Source organism: Phyllostomus hastatus, unplaced genomic scaffold (assembly GCF_019186645.2).
Source record: "Phyllostomus hastatus isolate PE091 unplaced genomic scaffold, TTU_PhHast_1.1 phas_scaffold_585, whole genome shotgun sequence".
Lineage (NCBI taxonomy): Eukaryota > Metazoa > Chordata > Mammalia > Chiroptera > Phyllostomidae > Phyllostomus > Phyllostomus hastatus.
In genome coordinates, this window is record NW_025334037.1 from 28,496,023 (window position 1) to 28,522,424 (window position 26,402).

At 41.0% G+C, this 26,402-nt stretch overlaps 1 protein-coding gene across 7 annotated transcripts in view; it reads left to right on the plus strand.

Moving 5' to 3' along the window:
* ATG13 (autophagy related 13) overlaps nt 1-26,402 on the plus strand; it is a 36,848-nt gene that overhangs the window by 1,505 nt on the left and 8,941 nt on the right. For 4 of the 7 annotated variants that reach the window (XM_045825256.1, XM_045825254.1, XM_045825257.1 and 1 more), the window contains 10 exons: nt 12,087-12,168; nt 13,360-13,440; nt 14,353-14,472; nt 16,717-16,763; nt 18,077-18,217; nt 20,902-20,942; nt 21,459-21,555; nt 21,903-22,001; nt 22,737-22,830; nt 25,616-25,714. In XM_045825256.1, the coding sequence (XP_045681212.1) occupies nt 12,100-12,168; nt 13,360-13,440; nt 14,353-14,472; nt 16,717-16,763; nt 18,077-18,217; nt 20,902-20,942; nt 21,459-21,555; nt 21,903-22,001; nt 22,737-22,830; nt 25,616-25,714 (888 nt within the window). In that variant the 5' untranslated portion in view covers nt 12,087-12,099. The remainder of the gene's footprint in view (nt 1-12,086; nt 12,169-13,359; nt 13,441-14,352; nt 14,473-16,716; nt 16,764-18,076; nt 18,218-20,901; nt 20,943-21,458; nt 21,556-21,902; nt 22,002-22,736; nt 22,831-25,615; nt 25,715-26,402) is intronic. The other 3 variants (XM_045825258.1, XM_045825259.1, XM_045825260.1) reach the window with 2 other exon arrangements.

Sequence of the window (26,402 nt, forward strand, 5' to 3'; positions counted from 1 at the left end):
GCCAGGGCAATATTTGTTTTTCTTTTAAAATCCTTTAACTTTATGATAGAAGAAATGGATAATTACATTCATAACATTGTGGTTGAAGAGCTGCTTAGATTACAGAGAAAGAAGAGCACACTTAAAAAATTCCTGCCCTGGTCAGGTAGCTCAGTTGGTTAGCGCATGGTCCAGATAAGCATCTGACCTGACCGGGAATTGAATCCTCGACCTTTTGGGACCATGCTTCAACTAACTGAGCCACACCAGCCAGGGCCATGCATGGTTTTCATAGAGGAAAGGATGCATGGAGTTGCTGGTCCTCGCTTACTCTTTGTCAAAATGTGGAGACCAATAAAAACTGCAGGCAGTCCTTGATATGATAAAGGCAGAGTAGCTAGGAATGATGCAAGGGAGATTTGCCCAGAGGGAAGTCAAGAAACTTTTCTTGAAGTTTGGATTTTAAATCTTAAAAGGATTTTTAAGCACTTAAAATGGATATAAAACTAGGATTTTAAAGGGATTTAAGATTAATTTTAAATAGTTGTTTTTCACTGTAGAGTAAATGTGGGCCAGTTTGTTAGAGAAACCCTCTAAATGCCAGTGTAGGTGGCACAGGAAATCTCGCTCACCCTAAGATGTCTCCCATCTGCCTTTGGTTACAAGAGAGGGAATAAGGTGGTGAACCACCACTATTTAGAAAAATAGCTCGACAGGCACCATTGACTGTCAGTCAATATTACCTTCTTGGTAAAAGTAAAGGTAAATTAAAAATTGATGAATTTTTTGAAAGAGAAGAGAAACACCGGTATGCAGGAGACACATTGATTGGCTGCCTCTTGCATGCCCTCAGCCAGGGAACCTGGCCCACAACCCAGGCATGTGCCCTGACTGGGAATCAAATTTGCAGCTCTGGTATGCAGGCTGGCATTCAATCCACTGAGCCACATAAGCCAGGGCCTTGTAGACTTTTCTTTTTTTAATATTCATTTTTTAAAAAATTATTTATTGACTTGAGAGAGGGAGGGAAATAGAGAATAAAAACCACATCAATTTGTTGTTCTACTTATGTATTCATTGGTTGATTCCTGTATGAGAATATGGGCCCTGACTAGGGATCAAACCCACAACCTAAACATACTCTCTGAATTCTCCTTTTGCTGTATATTTATTTTGTTATCCAGTATTCTCTATTTTGTTAATTTCTAGATAATTTGTGACTTTGGTTTTTATTTCAGTATTTATTAAAAGCTTCTTAATGTACATGTAGTTAATTTTGTATTGTATATTTCCAGTTTACGGGGTTATGGGCAATAATATCTTGGGGAAAGACTTTTTGTAGGTGGAAGAATTTACTTTTGTTTTTATTTTTTGCTGATTTTATTGGTTGACATTGATTAAGTGTATAGGTTTCAGGTGTACAGTTCTATAATATATCATCTGAAAAATGTATAGTGTCCCTTAGGCCCGAGAGAAGAATGCGGAAGTTAGAGTTAAGTAACTAAGATTTATTAAGGATCTCATATATGGCAAGTACTCTTTATAGGAACTACCATTTAATCTTCACCACAACCATATGAGGTAGGTGTTATTTGTTGCCATTTTATAACAAACAGAAAGACTGAGTAACTTGTCTTACATGCAATTACATATATATTAGACTTTTATTGTTCAGATCCTCTATATTTTTGTTTATATCTACTTGAGTTCTGAAAGAGGTGTGATGAATCTTCAGGAATAGATATGGTTTTATCAAGCTCTCCTAAATGTCTTTAAGAATTTTTGCTTCATGTATTTCATTGCTGTATTGCTTATATATAAAGGTTGATGGCTATTACATTTTAGAGATTATCATTACTCAGCATCCCTTTTAATCTCATTTCATCACTTTTGGCCTGTATAAATATTGCTACTTTTGCTTCTTTTTCTCTTTCTTCTTCCCCCTTTTTTAAAACTGAATATACTTACTTCTTTCAAACTTTCTTTGTAACTCTCTTAGGTAGGGAGATGATTTCAGTTGTTTAAACTTTTCTGTTCTGTTTTCTCATTTGCCTACAAATAACTTTTTTAAGTATATTTTATTGACTATGCTATTCCAGTTGTCCCAGTTTTTCCCCCTTTGCCCGCCTCCACCTGGTACCCCTTTCTCTCCACCACTCCCTCCCCCTTAGTTTATGTCCGTGGGTTGAACATACAAGTTCTTTGGCTTCTCCATTTCCTATACTATTCTTAACTTCCCCCTGTCTATTTTGTACCTACTGATTATGCTTCTTAATCCTTGTACCTTTTCCCATATTCTTCCCCTTCCCCTGCCCCACTAATAACCCTCCATGTGATCTCTATTTCTATGATTCTCCTTCTGTTCTAGTTGTTTGCTTAGTTTTTGTTGTTTTTTAGACTCAGGTTGGTAGTTGTGAGTTTGTTGTCATTTTACTGTTCATAGTTTTGATCTTTTTCTTAGATAAGTCCCTTTAACATTTCATATAATAAAGGCTTACTGATAATGAACTCCTTTAGTCTGGGAAGCACTTTATCTGTCCTTCAATTCTAAATGATAGCTTTGCTGGCTTGAGTAATCTTGGACGTAGGTCCATGCCTTTCATGACTTTGAATACTTTCCAGCCCCTTCTTGCCTGCAAGGTTTCTTTTGAGAAATAAGCTGACACTCTTATGGGCACTCCTTTGTAGGTAACTCTCTGCCTTTCTCTTGCTCTTTTTAAGAATATTTATCTTTAACCTTTGGCATTTTAATTATGTGTCTTGGTGTGGTCCTCTTTGGATCCAACTTGTTTGGGACTCTGTGCTTTCTGGACTTGTATGTCTTTTTCCTTTGCCAAATGAGGGAAGTTTTCTTTCATTGTTTTTTCAAATAAGTTTTCAGTTTCTTGCTTTTCCTCTTCTCCTTCTGGCATCCCTATAACTCTGATGTTGGCAGTTTTACAGATGTCCCAGAGTTGTCTTATACTTCCCTTGTTTTTTGAATTCTTGTTTCTTTATTCTGCTCTTGTTGAATGTTTGTTTTCTTCCTTATGTTTGAAATTGTTGATTTAAATCCCAGCTTCCTTACTTTCACTGTTGCTTCCCTGTGGATTCTTGTTTATTTCACTTACTATAGCCTTCATTTATTCCCTTATGTTTTTGCCATACTCAGTGAGTTCTCTGAGCATCCTGAGCACCAATGTTTGGAACTCTGCATATGATAGGTTGGCGATCTCCATTTCATTTAGTTCTTTTTCTGCAGTTTTGTTCTGTTCTTTCATTTAGGCCATGTTTCTTTGTCTCCTCAACTTGGCAGTCTCCCTGTGTTTGTTTCTGTGTACTAGGTAGAGCTGCTTTGACACCCTATCTTGACATATCTGTTAAATTGTATGGAGCAGTGCCTTAGGTATTCACCAGGGCAGGGCAACCCACTTCACCACTTTGTGGCATTGTGGCAGGGCAGGGGTTGGACAGGGGACAGTGTCACTGCCTGGCTCGTGGAGGCTTCCCTGGCACTCGCCCCATTTTCAGTCACTTCGTCCACTTGCCACATATGACTGGTCCCCTTCTGGCTGTTGCCCTGATGATGATTCCCGAAGTGGGTGGGATTGCATAGTTCTAAGCCCTTGAGGGCCCCTTTAAAGGGACTCTCCTGAGAGACAGATAGTTTCTTCTGCTGCCCCAACCCCATTGGTTTTTCTTCTGTTCTTTCTTTATTTTTTTAGAAGTTTTCAAAGATTTTATTTTTAGAGCAAGAGGAAGGGAGGGAGGTGGAGAGGGAGAGAAACATCAATGTGTGGTTGCCTCTCACACACTCCCAACTGCAACGTGGCCCACAACCCAGGCATGTGCCCTGACTGGGAATTGAACTGGCAACCCTTTGGTGTGCAGGCTGGCACTCAATCCACTGAGCCTCACCAGCTTGGGTTCCCTTGCTGGTTTTTACAGCCAGAGGTTAGGAGGCTTTTTCTTCCGTGCACTGGAACACCCTGGGCTGCGTGGCCTGGTCTTGGACTGGGATCGCTTGCTCCCAAGGTGTCCCTCTGATTTTTATCCACCACACGTGAGTGTGTGACTGCCCGTTTTGCTGCCACCTCTGCGCCACACCGTGTCCTTTCCATCCGCTCCCTGGCTCCCCGCCCCTCCTGACCATCTGGATGAATATGGCTTCTTTAAGTCCTTGGTTGTTAGACTTCCTTACATTTCGATTTTTTGGCAGTTTTGGGTGTTTTTAGTTTTGAGGTTAGTTGTGATTCTTCCTGTTGTGCAAGGAGGCAAAGTGTGTCTGCCTACGCCTCCATCTTAACCAGAAGAACAAAGAACTTTCAAAATGGGAAAATGATCTTTATATTTTAATAATAACTGGTGCCTGAAAGTGGGGAAATGACTGTTTTTTTTTTTTTTTTCAGTTTGCCCTTGAACTTAACTATTTTTTTCTTAACTGTTCCTAATATACAATGTTGAGCTTTTTAAGCCTGAATCCACAAATTAAAAGATTCTGTTAAAAGTTGGAAAACATAGAAATTATGTACTGAAAATAATTGATAGAACTTTTCTTAGTTTTAAGGACTAGCGATACTATCTAGAGTCATTTTTATGTAATCTCTTGTCTAACTATTCAGGGTTTGGTTGTGTTTTTTTTGTTTTTGTTTTTGTTTTTAATTATTTGCCCTTTCCTCCATTTTTTGATGTGTTGCCTTAATCCCTTGTGTAAATAATCCTGCATTATTTTAGTAATGGTGGGATTACTGAAATAGCTTTCTCACTGATGTTCCTGCTTCTAGTCTTTACTTTTCATCGCTTCCTTTCTGTACTCAGATTAATGTCCCTGCATCTTTACCCACAGGAGAATCCGCATTGACTCCCAGTGAATGTACTGTTAGAGTCTGTTGCTCACTTTCCTGACTCCCTAGTAATGTGGCCTGACCATGTTTATCCACTTTATTTTTCTTTACCTATTTACATGAAAATTCTCAGCTATATATTTCCTAGTTTTGTTCCTCCCTGTTCTTTCTTCCTGCCCTCTGGGACTCCATTTGCATGTATGTTAGACCTTTCCCTGTGTCCTCCGTGTTTCAGGTACCCTCATGTCTCATTTTGTTGTGCCTGCTGCCCTGGGGCGATACCTTAAATGCAGCCTGTTCACTCTGAAAAGCATCCCACAGGCATATATTTACTTTGTGTCTCTTGTATGCTTGTCAGTATTTTCCATCCTTTTGCCTTTCTGTACTTTATGGAATGCATTTTCTTTTGGCTTATGTTCCCTTTCAGTGCTTGTATCTTCTGTTGGTCTAATCTGTTAGGCTCAACCAACCATTTAGTTCTTCATTTAGTGGTTTTTGTTTTTTAGTTCTAGAATATCTGTTTGGTTCTTTTTATAGTTTCTAGTTCTCTGTTAAATTCTTGAGTTTATGCTTTATTTAATTGAACATGGTAAGCACAGTAATTTTCAATTCTGTCTGATAACTATTAATATGTTTCTGATATTTAATGTCTGTTGTGTCTGTTGGATTTTGGTTGTTTGGGTTCGTGTCTATGAGTACCTAGTTTATTTTAATCTGTACCAGACATTGTATATGGAAAATTGTCAAGATAATTTGTGGGCTAGAGTAACATTATTTTCTTCCAGGGAGAAAGAAATGTGTGTTTCTGGCAGAGACTAAAGGCAGACCTTATCCCACATTATTGAAGTTGAATAATGTTTAAAATTTCTCATGATAAAAACTTTTTAAAAAGTTAGCTTAAAGTCATATAAATTACAACAACATTTCGTTTTCTGGGAGAAAGAAAACTAAATTTCCACTGTTTTTTCAGATTAAAAAAATTTAAAAATGACAGCAATAGCATATTTATCTGGGTTGTATTTTATGCATTAAAAGGGAAAGGAAGAACAGAGAGGGACTGGGAAAAGCAGGAAAATACTTGAAGAACAAGGAAAAAAAGAAAGACCCATATATGATATCTATTCTCTTTTACACACTTAACAAGCTCATGTAGGGGGTGAGGAGGAAGTGGGTGGAGATGGAAGACGGTATAGAGTGATAAATGGTGATAGAAAAAATACAATAAAAAGAAATTTTAAAAAAGAAAAAACAAGTTCACAGATGAGCATATTTGCTCATAACTTGCATACTCTGTCTCAGGTGTGTAGCTTAATCGTACTTTTGAGTTTTTGGTGATTTATCTTCATGAGCAGTCTGTAAATTTTTAAATTATGAATTCACCTAGCTGAAAGCCGGGAGGAAGGGTTATGGGCGTGGATGGGCAGCAGGCTGTTGAGTGAGGCTGTGAGGGCTTCTCCCCGTGCCCTTTCAGGCTTGCTGCTGCCTGTTTCTAGGGCTTTCGGTGTGTTGGGCCACTTTTTAGGTTAGTTTTTTGGCTTTTTGTCTCCTTACCACCCATGTAGATAGTGTGCTTTTGGGTCTGTGGCTGTGAACTTTCATGACTCAGGCTTTTCAGGTTTCGAGAGTGACTTGCCCACCTCCCAGCCTCGCCATGGTAGGTAGCAAACGTCTTCATTGCTTCTCTAGGATTGCCGTGTCCTCTTGGTCATGCAGCACTTGGCTCTGGGGTTTTATGCGGGGACTTTACTAACATCAGTCCTTCAGCAGTTTGCCTGAGGTTTAATTTACAGTAAAATCTAGAAGAAGGTGTTGGGGAGGAAAATTTTTCTGGTACCCTCGTAGGTTCAGTAGCTGAGGGCCTGTAAATTAAACGGACAAAAGACACACGAGAGAGAGAAAAGACAGGTTTTGAACACCTGAGAAGTGTATGCCGCAGGAGTGCTCAGTGATGAATAACTCAAAGAGGTGGTCAGAACTTAGGACTTGCATGCCTAACAGTAGGAGAAAGTAGCGGGGCGGCGGGGTGGGGGGGGTAGGCTTTTATGTCTTTAGGACACACAAATAGGTGTTTAGGAGAACAAATGGGAGCTCAGAAAGTTTGTGATAATATTTGTTTATGTAGGTGAAACTGCCCCAGAGAGGGGACTGACGGCACGTTTGTGCACAGTCTCTCTCCTGGGAGTGGAAGTCATCCGGTCATGGGAATGTGTGGCGGTCTTCATTTCTCTGAAGTTTCTGCTGTTAGATAAGGGAAGCTCTGAGAAGGTTTCTTTCTACATTTTTTTGAGTCTCAAATGTCTTCCTCTTAAAATAATCTTTACGCCATAGTGGCATATTTTGGGAGGGCATATCCTGTTCCCTTTCAAACGTAAAGTAACTAACCAAATAAGTCTCCTGCAGATCAGAAATGAGACCTGGGTAAGGTGCTGCGGAAATGAAAATGTAGCAAATACAAAAGATTTTGTATGAGTTCCTGGCTAATAAAGGGCAGCAAAAAGGAAAAAGTCAATTGTAGATCTCTTTTTACTTAATGTTTGTCCCAAATTTCCTTTTATAGTCCTTAGAGCACCCAAAGGAGGAATTTTATAAAGAACGAAGCATAGTGTTAACCTTATGTTAACCTAAAGTTACAAAGCCAGAATGAGAGGAAGCATGGGATCAAGGAATTGTACTCTGGTGACCACAGATTCAGGCAAAAACCCAAACAGTGTCCTGTTACAGGGTGAAAGCAATGGGGTTTCATGAGAAAAAGGAAATGAATAATTACATGAAAAGAAGAAAATACTTCTATTGGTGCTGACAAGTTGAGCCACTCTTGGCTATATGTGGTTGGTTACTGATTCTGTCTTCAGATAGAAGGTCCAAAACAATCAGTCCTTGATATCAGAATATCAGCTTTTTTGTTGACTTTAAAAACAGTTCTTTATAAAACAATTGTGGCTTAGCCCGGTCCAGTGGTTTGTCCTATCCAAAGGGTCAAGGAACATAATACAGCACATTGCTCTGGAGTGGCTGCTCCAGCTCCAGTTTAGAACGGCTCCATGTATGCCCTGTTTCACACGTCTGTTGTTGCACTTCTGTTGTGAAGAATGGCAGATTAGGCTCCAAGGGAACAGCAAGCTCTGAAGCCTGAGATAATTGTTTCCCCAGTGGAGACCTCACCCCTTCGGCTCAGTAACTAATTCTAGTTACATAATCCTTTTAGTGCTTCCAGGGTTCAGTAAGTCGCAAGAGTCATCGTGCCATTACAGTGTTCGCATGGGTGGGTGCTCTGGTGGCGGGACACAGCTCCCCACTCAGTGTGAGCTCAGGGCAGCCCAGTCCGCCAGCACTGCTCTCATCTCACTGGGTTTCCTGGGGCTTCAGGGCCTTGAGCTGTTTAACCCTTTAAAAGATCTTTTTATTTTTACTTGAACATTCGTTAGTGTCCTTAATTAGATCTAAAATGAGTATCCATTACAAATACTGTCCAACATACAGATGTTAGGTCCCAAAAGATACACCCTTTATAATTTGGATCACTATAGGCTTTAACCTGTTTTGATCACAGTGGACTCTCCTGTGACATCTTATCCTGATAATTATTTTTTCAGAGGTGTTTTATTTCTCCCTCATTGATTTCTTCTCCCTCCTTATACATTTGCTGAGATATCCTTATCCTACAGGGAAAATCCTTTTAACAGAACAGCTTGAGCTCTTTTCCTGTCTAACTGCTCCTGAGAAGCTGAATCTATTCTTTACTCTAAGAAACCATCCTTTCAAAGGTCTTTAGCAATGCAATGCCAGTGGCCTTTTTCTCACCTTTTTAGGGTGAAGGAAACCAGAATATGTCACCCCAGAATAAATTATTATGAGCTAAAGGCAATTAAGCAAATGTAGGAAAACTTCTCTTCACTCTCCCCCCTTTCTACCTAAAGGCAAGCTATAAATTCTGGTTTTACTTGAGACAGACTCTTACCAGCTCAGGGAAGACACCCAAGGATTCGAGGATTCAGCAGACAAACCTGACTCTAGTTTCCTCTCATGTATTTACCTTCCCCCAGTTGTCACCCCCCCCCATGCCTAAAACTGCTTTCCTTTGTCCTGTCTTTTCTCTACAAATGTGTTGTTCTTTGTTGATGATCCTGTATGAGCTGCAGTTCTAAGCCATTACTTTTGAGTTGTTTTCATTGAAGTTTCTCTTACCTGATGAGTGCTGTATATGTTAATAAACTCTTTTTCTTCTTAATCTGTTTTTTGTTAAAGAATCCCAGCTTGAAAACCTAAGATGGGTAGACCTAATTTTTTGCTTTCTCCACAGGAGCTTTATATTATTTGACCATCCCTTTCAACTTGAAATGTTAATTTCTCCTCAATTTCAATGAAAGCCCCTAGGAAAACATTTTGCCTCCTATTTCTCTGATTAGTTCTTGAATAGAATTCTCCCTATGGTTCTTTTATGTAGATATTTTCCTAGAGTCTTTATTTTCTTCTTTTTTTTTTGTTAAATAAATTTTACTGGTTTATTTGAGAGAGAAAGGGGGAGAGACAGACAGACAGACACAGATGTCAATTTGTTGTTCCACTTTTTTCCTTTTTCTTTTTAAAATTTTTTAAATTTTTCTTTAATATTTTATTTGTGTTTTTAGAGAGAGAGGAAAGGAGGGAGAAAGAGAGGGAGAGAAACATAAATGTGTGGTTGCCTCCCATGTGACCCCCACTGGGGACCTGACCTGCAACCCAGGCATGTGCCCTAGACTGGGAACTGAACCGGTGACCCTTTGGTTCACAGCCCGTGTTCAATCCACTGAGCCACACCAGCCAGGACTGTTGTTCCACTTATTTATGCATTCATTGGTTGCTTCTTATACATGCCCTGATCAGGGATCAAACCTGAGACCTTGGTGTAATTGGTGTATCCAGATGATGCCTCAGCCAACTGAACCACCTGGCCAGGGCAACAACCTAATTTTTTGAATGGACAAAAGGCTTAAACTAGCATTTCACAAAAGAGGATATCCAAATGGCTAATAAAGCATATGAAAAGGCAATAGCAGGGGAAATGCATCACTGTCTACCCACTGATTTAATCATTAATCTTTTAATGCACATTAATTGAGATGCTACCACACACCTACCAGGAGGGTTAAAACTAAAGAATTAGAACTTACCACGTGGTGATATAGAAGTGGAGCACCTGGGACTCTCATACCTTCCTGCTGAGGGTGTTTATTGGTACAGATCCTGGAAAACTGTTTGGTTGTGTCTGTTAAAGCTAAACACAGGTATACTCTGTCAGGCATCATTAACTCCTGGCTTTATGTCTGCCATCAGTGAGTGTTTCCACCAAAAGACTTGGTGCAGGAATGTAATAGCTAAAAATAGGAAACAACCCAACCGTTTGTCAACAGTAGAATTTATAAATAGATTGTAGATTGTAGTATATTCATCAAGTGGAGTGCTACATAGCAATGAGAAGAATAAATTGCTACATGTATAGTGTTATAAATGAATCTTACAGATACATTACTGAGTAAGAGAAGCTACACATGGCACTGAGGTCTGAGTCCCCACTTGGAAATCTCCCAAGTGTGCTTTCCCTTTGCTAATACCCCACTGCCCGCCTTGCTCTCTGCATTTCTTGTCTAAATTCTTTCTTAATGGTAGCACCTTTACCACTGACAATCTGCAACTGTATTCTCAGAAAGCTGTGTCTTACAATGAGTCCGAGTCCTTTCTGTAGGTCGTTAAGATGAAACCTTTTTGCAGATGCATTAGAGTAAAACAATGACTATCTGAAGAAAAAAAAAGGAAGCTATGCACAAGAGTTAATATTATTTGATCCCATTTATAAGAAATTCAGAACAGATAAACCTAATCTATGGTGATGGAGGTCAGAGTAATGATGACCTTTTGGTGGGTTTATTGACTGAAGGGACACAAAGGAGCCTTCTGGATTTTTGGAAATGTTCTGTAACTTCATTTGGATTGCGGTTATAAGGGTGTATACATACAAAAGTATTTATCAAGCTGTCTATCCAAGATCTGTACATTTTACTACATCTAAGTTATACCTCAGTTAAGAATAGTGGGGGGGGTTAAATATATATAAATATATATGTATACATATATTCAGATACATACATGTATATACATATATACATATCTATTCTTGTACTCATTACTTCCTATTTCAACTCTCCTTTTGTTTACACCTTTCCTTAAAACCAGCTGTCTCTGTGGCTTCCCTGTTTTTGTTCACTGAAACCCTATTAAACTTTTTGCGGTCAGTCCTTAAATCCTTTAAGCTCTTCCTTTCAAATACCTCCCATCCACATACTATTTCCAAATCATGTCTGTAACTAGAACTTTAGCCTGGCCCACAAGCCTGAGTTATTGCCAAGAACCTAATTGGTTTTCTTGCTTTTCATACTCAAAACTATTGTACAACATGCCAGCAAAGCTGCCTGTCAAGCACCATTCAGATAATATTAGCACTGCATTACTTCCGCTCCTCAAACGCATTGAGGAGGCTGCCACTTCCAGAGTACTAGGCACGGACCAGGCTCTAGCATTTCACTTAAGACTCTTGATCTCGCCCCAACCAGCCATAGTACTTCCCCATCCATACACAGTCCTTTGAAAAATGGGAATACTTTAGACTTCCAAAGGTATTTTGCTCTGTTGCTTATACCTCTTTGTTCATGTTCTTCTCTTCTTAGATGCTGTCCTTTTCGTGTCAGCCCCATTTCAAACTGTTTCAGCCTGGGGGTATTATGATGTGCGTCATGAAATCCATGAACTCCCTGCACTTACGTCCAAATGTTTGCATGGACATTTCTCTAGAGAAAGGGCTTGTCTTGCCATCAGATTCTCTAAAGGGTCCATAAACCTCCCCAAAGTTAGATTGCTTTAGTGGCCTTCTGAAGGGATGTAAATTAACTCATTTTATGTTTTAACGAAGTTTTTGTCTCATTAAAACATAGTTTTCAATATGTTGGATAATAAAACATTTTTAATACATAAGTTATATTGAAAGCTCAAAGATTCAGATTCAGGTCAAATGGCTTGTCCTTAGCCATTTTTTAGGTCCCTAGATTTAGCTCGTTGTGTAGAATTTATTTTCCTCAAAAGATAGTGTCTTAGTATTTTTCACTTTGGTATCTTTAGTTAGAGGGGAATTTTTTCCCCTCCCACATGACTATTTACAGAGCTCGTAGACAATACCATCTCTATGCTTTGGTGTAGCAATCCCTTTTAAAAGATATTAGTCACAATTCTTCAACATTTTTTCCTCTGTTTTAGATTCCGATAGGCAATGGAAACTGATCTCAATTCCCAGGACAGAAAGGACCTGGACAAATTCATTAAATTTTTTGCCCTCAAGGTAATATATCCATTTTCTTGAGCCTAGAACTGTTGGAAATAACTTCCATGCTTCTCCCTTTTTAGAAATACAGCATAACAGCTTGTAGCTTGCCCATTCTAATGGATACTTCTGTCTGTTGTAAACCAAACTGTGAAGTTTGGGGGCGGTACTGGGGGTGTAACTAAAAAGTAGCTTCCAATGTTCCACAGCTACTTGTTCAAAAAAAATTCTTTTGCAAGGCTGTTTGCAGAAATGTCAAACTGCTATGCCAGGTTATCGGCACAGCATGTTCCCTTGTAGTGGGAACGAGGTCTGGGGACTGGAGTGGACAGCACTTCGGGCCTCGTTCCCACAGCATCCCGTAACTCACACGTCTGACTCTCGTTTATTGTTCCATTCTGGTAAAGGAGGAATTAAAACTGAAATTTGAATGCTTTATTTTTTTGTTTGTTTTTATTTGTTGATTTGAGAGAGAGAGAGAGAGGGAGGGAGCCGGAGACAGACAGACAGACAGACAGGCATTCATTTATTGTTCAACTTACTTATGTGTTCATTGTTGGATTCTTGTATTTGCCCTGACCGGAGACCAAACCTGCAACCTTGGCATATCGGGACGACGCTCTAACTCACTGAGCTCTCCAGCCAGGGCCTCGAATGCTTTAGAAGTTAACATTTTCCTAAATCTAAAAATCCTTCCCACCTCTGTCACTCCTTCCTTTCAAACGTTGCCATGTAAGTACAATTCAGGCAGTAGATTCTGGTTGTAAAAGTAGTTGGAAGACTTTTGCCATATGGGCCAAAAGATATGAATAACTGGAGTCTTTGGTTTAAATCTACTATGATTACATAAGTGTGTGGCAATGAATATTCACACCTACTGTTGGACTTGTTTCTGTGTGAAAGTCAGAGCCGCCATGTGCAGCTTTCCCTCTGCCATGTGCGAACGTTGCAGGCTCCGGGCCTCAAACTATAATTCTTCTAATTGGCCGACACTGTGTACTCAGGAATATTTGCGGTATTCTTTTTGTATAGTGTTTTTCTATCTGTGTGTGAACGTTTTAAGTTCCTAAAGGATAGTTTACGATTATTGGCATCTTTTAAACCCTGCTTTGGGAGGGCTTTAATCCTTATTTGAAACCAAATCGATTTAAGACGCTTTTCATCTTTGATTTTTTTTTTTGTTACTTGTTTGTTGTTATTGTTTTTTAGACTGTTCAAGTGATTGTCCAGGCTCGACTTGGAGAAAAGATTTGTACTCGTTCATCTTCATCCCCAACGGGTTCAGATTGGGTAAAATTCCTGTTCTTTGCTAAGGGGTACACTGCAGCGCTTGTTACAGGGAATCACAGGGCACTAATAAGGGACACTGTTTGCAGTATTACTGTTTCATAACATTAAAATATCTAATTCTGTTTGACCCATTCACTTGGAAAGTATGTTCTTTATTGAGTATTAGTCCTGGATTTATTTGGTTCTTGGTTTTCTGCTATTTTAGGTGAAAAGCTGAGTCTTTAGAAAACAAAAATATCTTGTTGATAATGTTTGTCCTAGATCATCAGCGGTTTCAGCCCGAGCTCTGGGGCTTTGATGCAGGATACCTCTTATGGGGAAGGAAGAAGTGCATGGACGTCTTAATTGGTCAAAGCAATACCTGCATTACCCAACATACAGTCCATAATACTTTTGTTCTTAAAGGAAGGATTCTTTTTAGTATTTATTTATTTATTCATTCATTCATTCATTTTTAGAGAGGGGAAGGGAGGGAGGGAGGGGGAGAAACATCAATGTGTGGTTGCCTGTCATGCACCCCCCACTGGGGACTTGGCTCCGCACCCCAGACATATGCCCTGACTGGGAACCGAACCAGTGACCCTTTGGTTCACAGGCTGGCGCTCAATCCGCTGAGCCATACCATCCAGGGAAGTATTTATTTATTTTTAAAGATTTACTTATTTTTAGAGAGGGCAGGAGAGAGGGAGAAAGAAAGGGAGAGAAACATTGATGTGAGAGAGAAATGTCAATTGGTTGCCTCTCGTTAGCACCCAGACTGGTGACCTGGCCAGAAACCCAGGCATATGCCCTGACCGGGAATCACACATATGACCTTTCTCTTTGTGGGACAATGCCCAACCAATGAGCCACACTGGTCAGGGCTGTTTCCATAACACTTTCTGTGAGTGACAGGTCCCTTTTGTTTTCTAGTTCAATTTGGCAATCAAAGACATCCCAGAGGTTACACATGAAGCAAAGAAGGCGCTGGCAGGGCAGCTGCCTGCTGTCGGGAGATCTATGTGTGTGGAGATCTCACTCAAGACTTCCGAGGTAAGGTTACGCCAGGATGGTGCCGGAGTGTGGCACTCAAAGCTCTTCACACTCTGGTTCCAACTCAGCCCTATTCCCGCCCCTTCCCTCTCTGAACTTCTTATCGTTCTCTGAGGAGGTCATGGTTTGCTCATTCATTCTTTCAACCACCTGAGTAGTCTCGTCACTCTCATCATTGTGTACGTATGTCATGTACATATGACATGTTTCTACTTATCCTCAAGAAAATCTTGTGCTAGAAAATCTTCCCCCTTCTAGAGAGAGGTAACTACTCTCTTTAGACTTCCTTGTATACTTTGTTTGTATTTGTTTCTAGAGTGAAACTTGCTATATTGATTTTTTAAAATATTTTATTTATTTATTTTTAGAGAGGGAAAGGAGGGAGAGAGAGAGAGAGAGAGAGAAACATCAATGTGCAGTTGCTGGGGGTTATGGCCTGCAACCCAGGAATGTACCCTGGCTGGGAATCGAACCTGGGACACTTTGGTTCCCAGCCCGTGCTCAATCCACTGAGCTACGCCAGCCAGGGCTATATTGATATTTTTTTACTCATCTTAATTCTATGTTAGGATTGAGGCAGATATTGTTACTTGTGTGTTTATTAATCTGTTTCTACTACAAGACTGTGAGGCTGTGTGGTATAATGAATGGCAGGTGGAGTTTGGAGCTGCACAGACCCAAGTTCAGGTCCCAGTTGAGTGGCTTTGGCCAAATTACTTACCCCACCCCCACTGACACCACCAGACTAACACGACGCTTCACAGTCTTGGCAGAGCTGCAGTGTTTTTTCACTTCATCCTTATTTGTAAAGTGTCTAACATAACATGTAATAGGAGATCCTTACCTGTTCCTGTTCCTACTTCACACGTCTGTTCTGGAGGTCAGCAGCTATGCTGCATCTTATGTATCTTTGTAGGTCTTCAGATTCTTTTTGAAATGAGGCAGAATGTAAATAAACAATCATCGCAGTGCCTAATGCAGTGCCTGGGATGGCATGTATTAAGCTATCAATGAGTTTATTTGGTTCCATGGAAACCTTGGAACCAAATGAAACAAAACTTCCTATTCTTTATTGAATCACCAGATTATACTATAAATTATTTTTCTTAATGATTCATAGGGAGACCAAAAGGACTCCCTAGAAAATCTCTTTCATTTCCTAGGCATCTGTGAAATGATTATAAACTATTCCCATTGTCGTAGAGAAACCACACCCTGTTGTCATGGATACTTCCTATTAGCCAGTCCAATCCCTGATTTTTTGGGGGGATGGGGAGAATTCAAATTCATCATGTCATTTAGAAATGATAGTGTAATAAAAAGGATATGTGTTAAGGGTACATATTTAAATTCGATCTAGAATAAATACAGTTGTCTGTTCCACAAACTAAACTAACACAAGTTTACTCTCAAACCTAAAAGAAGAACCCTCTTCCAGTGGATTAATAAAAGGTTACTTGTGTTCAAAAGTATGCGACTAGCCTCACTGAGTGACACATTAGATTGTTACCTGGTTGAGGGATTCTGACTTTAGTCTTTTCTTTCCCTCCCACTAGCCTAAGTCTGTTCAGAGTAACACAGGAAGGGACTGAACAGTTTTGCTAAAGACATCAGACAGCTAAAAATGTTTAAAAAATAAGGAGCTTGTTAAGCTATTCTTCTTGTGGCATCACCTAAAAGTACCCCCTATGGAATTGGAGGGAAGGGCTCCCTTCATCATTGGAAGTGTTGGCCTCACTGAAGAGCAATTTGGATATACATAGCAAAAGTGTTAGAAATGTGAATACCCTTTGGTCTAATAATTCGAATTCTGGACATCTGCATGAAGAAATTAATTCGGGGTACATGCAAAGTTTTGGTCTCAAGACTGTTCTTCATAATGGTGTCTGTAACAGTGAGAAAGTAGAAACAACCTGTATGTCCACACCCGGGGGGACTGACTTGGTGAAATGATGGCCTTGTGCTGGAATATTATGCAACTATTTAACATAATGCAGAGTTTTTCACTATAATGAAAATTCCATGTTGTATTTATTAACAAAATACTGTATGTGATTGATATGACTTCACTTTCATTTAGAAAAGTGGCTGATTGGATTATAAGTTGATAACTTTTTTTTCTTTTTGCTTATTTATACTTTATAACATTTTACAATGATTCTATGGTGCCTTGTAATAAGGAAAAAGAAGATAATTTTAAAAAACAAATAAAATTGAAATATCTTTCATTTGTCCCATCTATAGGGAGATTCCATGGAACTAGAAATCTGGTGTCTTGAAATGAATGAAAAGTAAGTTCTCTGTCTTAGGTTCCTTGGTTTTGGTAGCTGAGGATAAAGCAGATGACAGTCTGTGGAAAGCAGGGCTTTGTTACTCGTCCTGGAGGGCATTCTGCTCACTTAATGAAACCAGTGGGTCTTTGCCACAGTTTGCTTCACGCTTGGCTTCCAGCCCTGGTACAGAGATGACCTTCAGAGGGAGCATTAGTCCAGAGAGACTCAACAGGGAAAGGAACAGAGAGAGAGCTGAAAAGAGCTTGTTGTTTTCCCAGGGTACAGATAGTCCTTTGATTAAATCCCTTGGGAGCTCTTGTAACATGACTACTCTAGTTCGTCTGTTTTCTGAGTGGCAGAAATCCAGTGAGATTTCCCCTCCCTACTCCTTTTTATACGCCGTGTTGGTCATGTTGGAGATGCATGTTACTCCCCTCCTCCATTTTCTTCTTTAAGGCAGATTAGCTTATTTCCTGCCTCAAGTTTCAGTTTGCAAGAAGATCATACTGTAGGAAAATTGAGGAAATAGCAACATGTCAAAAGAAAAATTTCAGTCATAAGTATCTGTGTTGTGAGCAGTTTTTAAAAATAGAAAGCAGTTGCCAGGTCATAGTCCAGAAGTTCACTGCCAGACAGATGTATAGAGGTAGACAGCTCATAAGACAGTACATTGAAATTGTGTTTGCATCTTCATGAATATACTTGCAACATTGAATGATTATTTTTAAATGTGTAACTTTATTTCTTAGATAACTGCTTCAAAGCTAGAAAAAATGTATTGGGCGCCCTTTGGTGCCCATTGCCCTGTGCCCAGCGCATCAGAAAGCGAAACTTTGGTTTATTGGTTTGTCTCAACGATCTGTGGTGAACTGACAAAGAACTATAATTACAGCTTCAGTTCAGAGCGCGTTTTAATAATAAATTTAATTTTGAACAGTTCTAGTGCTTCATGTGCAACCATCTCTGTTGGTTGTCATGCTCTGAATGGTATATTTGAACTACAAAAGTTTATGTTCTATCAGAATTTATGAGTAATGATAACAAGTTAGTCTCAGTCAATAGATGGAACATAAGTTGTATCTCTATATCCATTGCATTATTTTTTAGAGAGAGAGAAGGATACAGAAACATGGATTTGTTGTTCCCCTTATTTATGCATTCATTGGTTGATTCCTGTATGTGCCCTGACTGGGGATCGAACCTCCACCCTTGGTGTATTGGGATGATGCTGTAACCAACTGAGCTACCCAGCCAGGGCTATCCATTGCTATTCTGTTTTTTGTTCTATGTTAGTTGACTAGGAGAATGCTGATAGTGTCTGTGCTCCACAGGTGTGATAAAGAAATCAAAGTTTCCTACACTGTGTACAACCGATTGTCGTTGCTGCTGAAGTCTCTCCTTGCGATAACTAGGGTGACGCCAGCTTACAGACTCTCCAGGAAACAAGGGCACGAATATGTCATATTATACAGGTAAACAGCATGGCTGCTCACCCTCCTTGATTCGCTTGTCAGCCCCATCACTTTGCACGTGTCTGAGTGGCATTCAGCTATTCTGTGATTAATTTTTGGACAGGTGGTTGGGTAGCTGATGGCGATAGCTTTACTATGATTGTCTGTGTGTCCTCTCTTACGAACTCAGCTTTCCAGGGCTACCAAGTTCTTTGTCCTTTTGTCTGGGCACAGTCATTATGCCTGTGGATTGGATTCTAAGGTTCTGTTGATAGGACCTCAAAGAGGGAAGAGGAACTTAAGACTTTAAAACACAGACTATCCTGAGCAGATTCTGCCTTCTATATTCTGGAGTTAAATTAAAACATTTTGTCTAACAAACTGCTAATTAAATTTTTTTTATTTTTTATTTTTATTTACTTATTTTTTAAATTGTACTTATTTTCTAGAGAGAGGAGAAGGGAGAGAGCGAGTGTGAGAGAAACATCTATTGGTTGCCTCTTGTACACCATGCCCCCAGCTGGGCACCTGGCCTATAACCCAGGCATGTGCCCTGACTGGGCATTGAACTAGTGACCTTTCAGTTTACAAGCTGGCACTCAATCCACTGAGCCACACCAGCCAGGGCCATTCTTTAACATTGTTAGCAATATCTAGCAGTCCTCCCCATATTTATTTTTTCCAAGTCTTTCATAGGTTTTTGTCGTCTTCTCTGTAGTCTTTCCAGGTTTCAAGTTGAATGTTCCAAATCACTAGACTTTTATTCAGATACAACAAAAAGACTACTTTCTAACTCTTACCTCTCATTTACCTATGCTAAGTCCCCTTCACTTTTGTTATTTTGTAAGTATCCACATTATACTACTGGTCACCAATTTAGTTAATTAGGACTCCTAGTCCTTGTCATACCGCTATTTAAGGTCTTCCTGTATCTTGTATCTCTGGAGTAATACAGTATTTATTGCTCACTGTCAATCATTTAGGAGTGCTTTTGGATGCAAATAACTGTGGTTTGAACCAAACAGAAGTAGGTGATCTTATTGGAGATTTAGCTCTGTTTTTAGTTTTTATAATATTAAGAGATTAACAGTATAGCCTTTTAACATGAAAGAACAGCCTTGTTTTTTTAAGCAGTGTTATTATTTTCCTCACCCTGTAGATTTGATAATGTTACAAAAAGTCATTCTGAATCTGTTGTTCTTAAAGATTGAACTGATGTTTTATTGTCTACTATCCAGGAAGAAGACTTTTGCCTAGCAACTGAATGGCATCAAGAGTGTAGCTAAGGATAAGTTTAGCATAATTAGGTTATTTTAAGTACTGTACCAGCATTCAAATTTATAGTGAACTGATTAAATGTCAGTTTTTTATTAGAGTGTATCTAGCAAAATCTCATTAACAGTTCGTATATTGCTTAATGGCAATTAAGTTCGTATATTGCTTAATGGCAAGAGTCAGCAAACTGTGTGAGCAGACCATTTTATTATTTTTATAAATAAAGTTATTTTAGTAAAAGGTGAAAGATTTATACGAAATGAAAAGAAACCAGAGTGTTAAATGAAGTTATTTTAAAACATAGGCACTGCATTCAGTATGTACCGTCAGTGGCTGCTCTCGCAGGACATCAGCAGAGCTGAGCAGTCACCGCAGACGGCACGGCCAGCAAGCCTAAAATATTTACCCTCTGACCCTTTCACCAAAAGTTTGCTGACCCTGCTTTATGGTGGCGGCCACTCGTGTGTTTATTTCAGATATTTATAGGTATTTGTTGTCTCTGTACTAGGCTGGAATCTGTGATACCCAGGGTTCAGATTTATGCTGAATCTCATCCCTAATTCATCCTTATCTCATCCTAACACCTAACTGTAGGGCTTTGTACATTGTTGGGGCTTAGTTTTTATTAGACAAACCCATGTATGGGTTTAATTTACAACAATATTACTTGAAAATTTTAAAAATACCTTTTCAGAGTTTTATAATTCAGAATTGTAGCTAATTTAGATTGGTTTTCAAGGGAGACTCATGGGAAGGTTTTATTGTTTTTATATTTTTATATTTTTAGAATAGTCTTACCTAGTTATTCTGTGCTGGAAAAGATTTTCTCATTTTTTAACCAATTTATTTTGGAATGACTTGTGATAAGCACAGAGAGCTCCTCTTAATTGAAGACACTGTTCACACTCTAGTGTCTTCTACTGCATATTTGAAAGTTGCTGAGAGAGTAGATCTTAAAAGTTCTCATCACAAGAAAAAGAAAATTCCGTGACTATGTGTGGTGACAAATGCTAACCAGACCCACTGTGGTGGTCCTTTCACAACATGTCCAGACACCGGATCATTACACTGTGCCCCCGAAATAAATAAAATGTCGCATGCCAGTTACATCTCAATTTTTAGAACTCGAGTACCTTCTAACAGTAGTCCCAATCTGTGTGCCAGTTTTCTGTGTGTATTCCTTATCTCCCAGTAGGTGTACTTTTAAAAAAGCACATTGCAGGGTGGGGAAAGAAGAAACTTCCTTTTTAAACTAATCCTTTCCATATGCACCCCCTTGCCTGCAGCTTAATCAAAGTAGTAGCATTATTACTCCATGTGGAGAGGTGATCATGCAGATAAGAAAAGAAGGTTTGTTTCTTGGTGTTTTTGCTATAGAGGCCATTAGAATAAAGAATCAGGTGACATATCTTTTTCTTTCTTCCCTGCAGGATATATTTTGGGGAAGTTCAGCTGAATGGCTTAGGGGAAGGTATGTATCATGTTAAATATTTCTGATAAGCAACAGTTTTGAAAAATTGGCAGTGAAACCAAGAAAACCAGGAGAGCTTGGGTGGGAGTGTCATCTGCAAGGCCCTGGGCCTCTTCCAGACTTAGCTCTGGTATGGCGGCTGGCGCGGGAGCACAGCAACTTCATAAATTGGAGGTGTTTGTGTGACACGCTCCTGGTGCCCCTTGGCTGTCTCATTGGGCATGTGACAGTGTGGGCAGGGCTGGGTAGGACTTGCTCTGGCTTTAGGGTTAACCACTGTTTTACCTCTTCAGAGGTGGTTTTATCTGGAAATAGAGTACTGCTTCCCTTGCTCATGTTAGGTCAGTGTGGAGTTAATTGAAAGAAAAAAACACACACACAGGAAACTGATGCACTCAAGGTGCTGAATGGATCCATCGTGCCAGAGGTTGTACCAGCCCAGGGGTTCAAGGAGAGGAAGGTTGGGGGCAGTGTTCGTGTGCTCTGGGGACAAGCTGACTCTTTCTCTTCTCCTAGGTTTCCAGACCGTGCGTGTTGGGACAGTGGGCACCCCCGTAGGCACCATCACTCTCTCCTGTGCTTACAGAATCAACTTGGCGTTCATGTCTACCAGGTGAGGAAAGAGCATTGGAATCCAACAGAGTTCTTCTAAAGATACTAAAGTTGTTTTCACCCAAACTCCATGGCTGAGGCCTTGGAGTTCAGCCTTGCCGTTGCTAAAATCAGTCCCCTTCTGAAAAATAGAATCGAGAGAGAGGATCTCATTCAGATTCTGTTTCATTGGAGAACCTGACTGCCCCGGAGCAGGCCATGTGGGAATGGTGGTTTATATGTAAGGATGGGACCGTTAAGGCTCTGGTGGTTCCTGCTAATAGATATTATTTGAGGGGCCCTCTGAGGACTTCAGGGAGGCTGGCAAGGCATTCTGACAAGTCCTGCCATCTGCTTGCTGCATTACAGGCAATTTGAGAGGACCCCGCCCATCATGGGGATTATCATTGATCACTTTGTGGACCGACCCTATCCCAGCTCCTCGCCCATGCACCCCTGCAATTACAGGTGAGGCACGTGAAAGGCACTCTCCCAAACGGTGGCTAGCAGAAGCGTCTGTCTTGCACAGGTACATAGAGCATCTTCATCAGCATGCACCAGGGGGCATGGGGCCCTGATGGAGCCCCCACATGAAGAGCAATGGAATGGCCAGCTCCCTTTTTTGCTGCTGCCTTGAAGTTAGACAGACTGTCTCAGAAAATTCTTGGACATGTTGGATCTGGACAGTAGTGATTTGACTTCGAGACTACAAGAATGACAGTAATTTGTATAATATCCTTCGCAAATTAAAGGGTTTTCAGGTTATCGTTGGCACATTTCAGTTGTACGTGAGAATTAGATACCATCAGGCCTAGTCCGCAGGAAACAGAGTCTGGGATTCTCTAGAGGTTGGATTAGATGTGTGTCAGGATGGGTGTCGCCTGTACATGGAGGACTTCTGGCACTGGGTAGGCATATCTGGGTAGTCTAGACTGTCATCTCACTGCGGTCTGTTCCTGGTGGTCCTTAAGCAAACACTCTCAAATGATATGTCAGGTAAGATGTTTGGGTTTTAAAAAAGAAGCCATTTTCAACCTGTGGATGGAAAAGTTTGAAGTTATGAAGGACTCAGCATAGCTTTCTTGCCAAACTCTTATGAACTCTGCCTGAAACCACTGTGGTCACAACTTGTATCCCTTTGTGTCCTTTCTAAATTCATTGTCGTTATCATAAAATTCCTGGCTTCCTTTCTCTGCACTATAGGACCACTGGTGAGGACACTGGAGTAACATATCCTTCTGTAGAAGATTCTCAAGAAGTGTGCACCACCTCTTTTTCCACCTCCCCGCCATCCCAGGTAGGGGAGTGGGTTCTGGGGATGCGGTGGTTCTTGGGTACACGTGCGGACCTTACGGAATGGCGTCAGAATTTTATGCGAGTGTGTGTATACACACATATATATACATATGTATGTATATATGTAAAATGTATTTTGTATTGTTTATGCCCTTTGGTGTCAAAATTTAGTTTCTTCTGGTGATGGTGGTGGTGGCAGTGATTGTTTCAAGGGGGTTCTTTTGAGCAGCGAGGAAGAACCTTCTAACCTAGCAGGTAATGTTGCAGTGACCAGTCTTAACCCACAAGATTACGTGTAACTTTACCCTCCTGGGGACAGCTGACATAAAATTCCCTGGGGAGGTCAGTCACAGAATCCCATCTGCACACTCACACCAGGGAGACACTGACCTGCACTCGTTAACTTGGTAGCTCTCTCTCATTCAAAGTGGTCCTTAAAAATGGAAGGAGCACAAAAGGAGCCAATAATTATTTAGCATAAAATGCCAATAAGAACCAGCCATGCAGTTTTTCTTAATACTTGACACAGATTTCTGCCTATCCATATTCTCTGACCACTTTTAACCTTTAACTTTTCCACTTGAGCCCATCTTCAGTGTCGAACGGAATTTCCAATAAAACACAGGCTCCGAGCGACTCAGGTTCTCAGGTGCCTGAGAGGAAGCGCCTGCATGGTCTTGTTGTGTAACGTGCAGGGCCCAAGACCGCCTTGGCCAAGGAGGCGCTTCTGCCAGCGGGCCAAGTTTCAGGGCGCATCTCTTCCCTTCCGTCCCGAGTCGTTCGTCTTCTGTCTCCCTCACCGCCTGCAGCAGCCTGCCCTGCCTGCCCAGCATCTCCATTTCCTCCTCTTTGACTCTCGTAGGAGACAGTTTCTTCTAGACCAGCTCCACTCTGCTCTCTTTTAAACTGGGCCCAGAGTGTCCCTTCTCACCATCTTGATTCGGGGATCCAGCACATTAATTAGCTATCCCTGAGTTTTATTGTCTGTGTTTTTTAAATTAAGAAGAAAATTAAACTTATTTCATCCGGGGTTGTTAGGAGATACTGGATTAAATTTAGGGTTCTAATCTGTTTCTAAAGGAGAAGTTAGTTACAAAAGCTATGTGTGTGTGTGAAGGGCGTTCCAAATCCATGCATGACTGTTATTTGTGTTTTCCCAACTTAGAGTTTTAAAGAGGTTCTTCTCAAGTTGCCTAGACGGCTTGGTTTGGGGGTGTGGGGGGTTTGTTACTCCCCTCTCCACATGCATGCATGCAGGTATGAGTGTTGCCGTTGCTCTGGGAGGGACAGCTTCCAGTACACGCCCTGACACCGAGTAATGCTGACCGAAAACGGCCGGGAGGCCCACTTTCTCAATAGTGCACATGAGCGGGAGTAGATTATTTTTTAGATAATAAAGTGTGAAGTTTATATGTCAAGTTTAGTGCTCATTAAAGTTTCGTTGTATAAGTGGTAAATTTATAATCAATAAAGAAATCCATAGATAAAGTTGTAACTTGGGAGATGTGAGGGATGGTGACACTGGGCCTTGACAAGTTCGTTTGTCTCCTTCTCTGATACAGTGGAAATTTCACCCAGCTCCAAAAGTAAAAGGAAGTTAAGTAGTTTCTGCACCCAGTGTTTGCATAAAAGCTTGTCAGCCTGTGTGTAAGGAGAGCCAATCTTTTTTCACGATATCAGTTGCCTGTTGTGTCTTGTCACAGTCTCAAAGCAGATCACGTCAAGATCTTATCAATACTGAGCAGCCCGAGGGTGAGCCCTGTTCCTGTCCCTGAGCACCTCTACTTAAGGCTGGTACAGTTTGGTGCAGAAATACTCATTTTGAACAGAGAGGAAATCATTCGCCATCAGGGGATTACACAATTGTTCAGCAGCTTCTATTTGAGCTTTTGCTCAAATTCGGTAAATACAGGCTAATGGGATGTTTGTTTCACCAACAAAATAAGGATCACTTTGTCATTTGGGCACAGAGTTAATAAATAGTTGTGATCCTGAACCGGCTCCTGTGACTTAAGGTCCTACCTTCAATTCTAAGCATTAATTAGCTAATTGGTGAGACTTATTAAAGATGGAAAAGCAAGACCCAAAATAACCATCATGCCCATAATAGCTTTGAAGTCATGAGTCTTGAAAGTGCCCCAGCTTTTGCTTCATCACATTCTCCGGCCCCATCAGGGACTATAAGATACACACGCGCGTGCGCGCACACTCAGTAGCCCGGAGCCTGGACCTGTACACACCTACCCATCTTCCCTGGGGTGATGTAGGAAAGTGCAGCTGGGCACCTGAGTATTTTAAAGTACCGGCCAACAAAGGTCAACTTTTTAACTCTGCCCCCGAAGATTCTGGGTCCCGAGAAAAAGGCATTCTAACATTTTAATCTCCGTGTCCCCATTCTTCCTGAGGACACCCTGTGGCTGCTCTTAGGCCCTTCCTGTCGGAGGCCGTCCTATAATGTCCTCCCATCCTCCTGACTAAAGACAGGCCAGTGCCCAGTTCAGATTTCTCTCTTGCAAGTCATTCCAGCTTGACTCAGCTGTGTTTTGCACCTGCTCACCTGGGAGACACGCATGCAGCGGAGCCCCCTGGGGCGAACATCTGTCAGGCCCTTCCAGGCCGTCTGCTGGGAAGGCCGTCACGCAGCTTTCTCCCTGCTTCACGCCCGACTCCATCGTGCGTTTCCGCCTCTGTTGCTGCTGCCCCTCAGAGTGTGTTCACTTCTTTCTCAAGGCCCTTTTCTTTTTTCTTCTCTCGTTTCTCCTGTCTCTGTTTGTGTCTATGCACAGTGTGTGTTTACTGTCACAAAGGCACACTTTCAGACCCCTACTCCTGTGGTGACGGATACCCTGAGGGTCCCCATGGCAGGACTGGCCTTTTCCCATCAAGTGAGTCCATTGGGAAGAAGGGGATAAATCAGACGGCATCTTTGTATTTTAAAATTGTGGCTAAAGCACAGGGTATAGCAACTAAAGTGTCCCCAAGTGTTCTGTGGGTTATTTTGAGGGTTGGTAATTGATATTTAACAGGATATAGCAGAGCAGCCCAAAATAGGATTTTTTCATTTGCCCCCCCCATTGATGTGAAAAATACATGGAGTTATTTATATCTTATTTCCAAATAAACATCCAAGAGTGGTATGCTTTCTATTTCAACATAAATAGGAACCCTCCCATACGCAGTGGTGAGGGCGGGTGTGATTAGAGAAGACGCCTGATGCTTCTGAGGGATCTCAAGGACAGAGGAGAAAATAGAATGACCTGGGAAAACTGATGACTTTGGCTCCAAGTTCTGCCCAGGCTTGTGCTCCCCAGATCGGCTGGGCTGGAAACAGAAGCAGTGAGTTTAGAAAAGGGGAGCGAGGGAGTCATCGGAGGTCTCTGTGAGGCCGCAGAGCCTGGAACCTGAGTCAGTCCCACTGCGGCCTCTGTTGTTCCTTCTAAAAAGCAACGGCCTGGTCTGTCTTTAACCCTCGCATCAGGCCCTTGTCCCTTGCAGGTCTAGGCGGGGACCCATTCCCTACTTCTCTGCAGATCTCGATTGTCAGCCAAACTCTATGGTCGCCTGTTTTTCCCT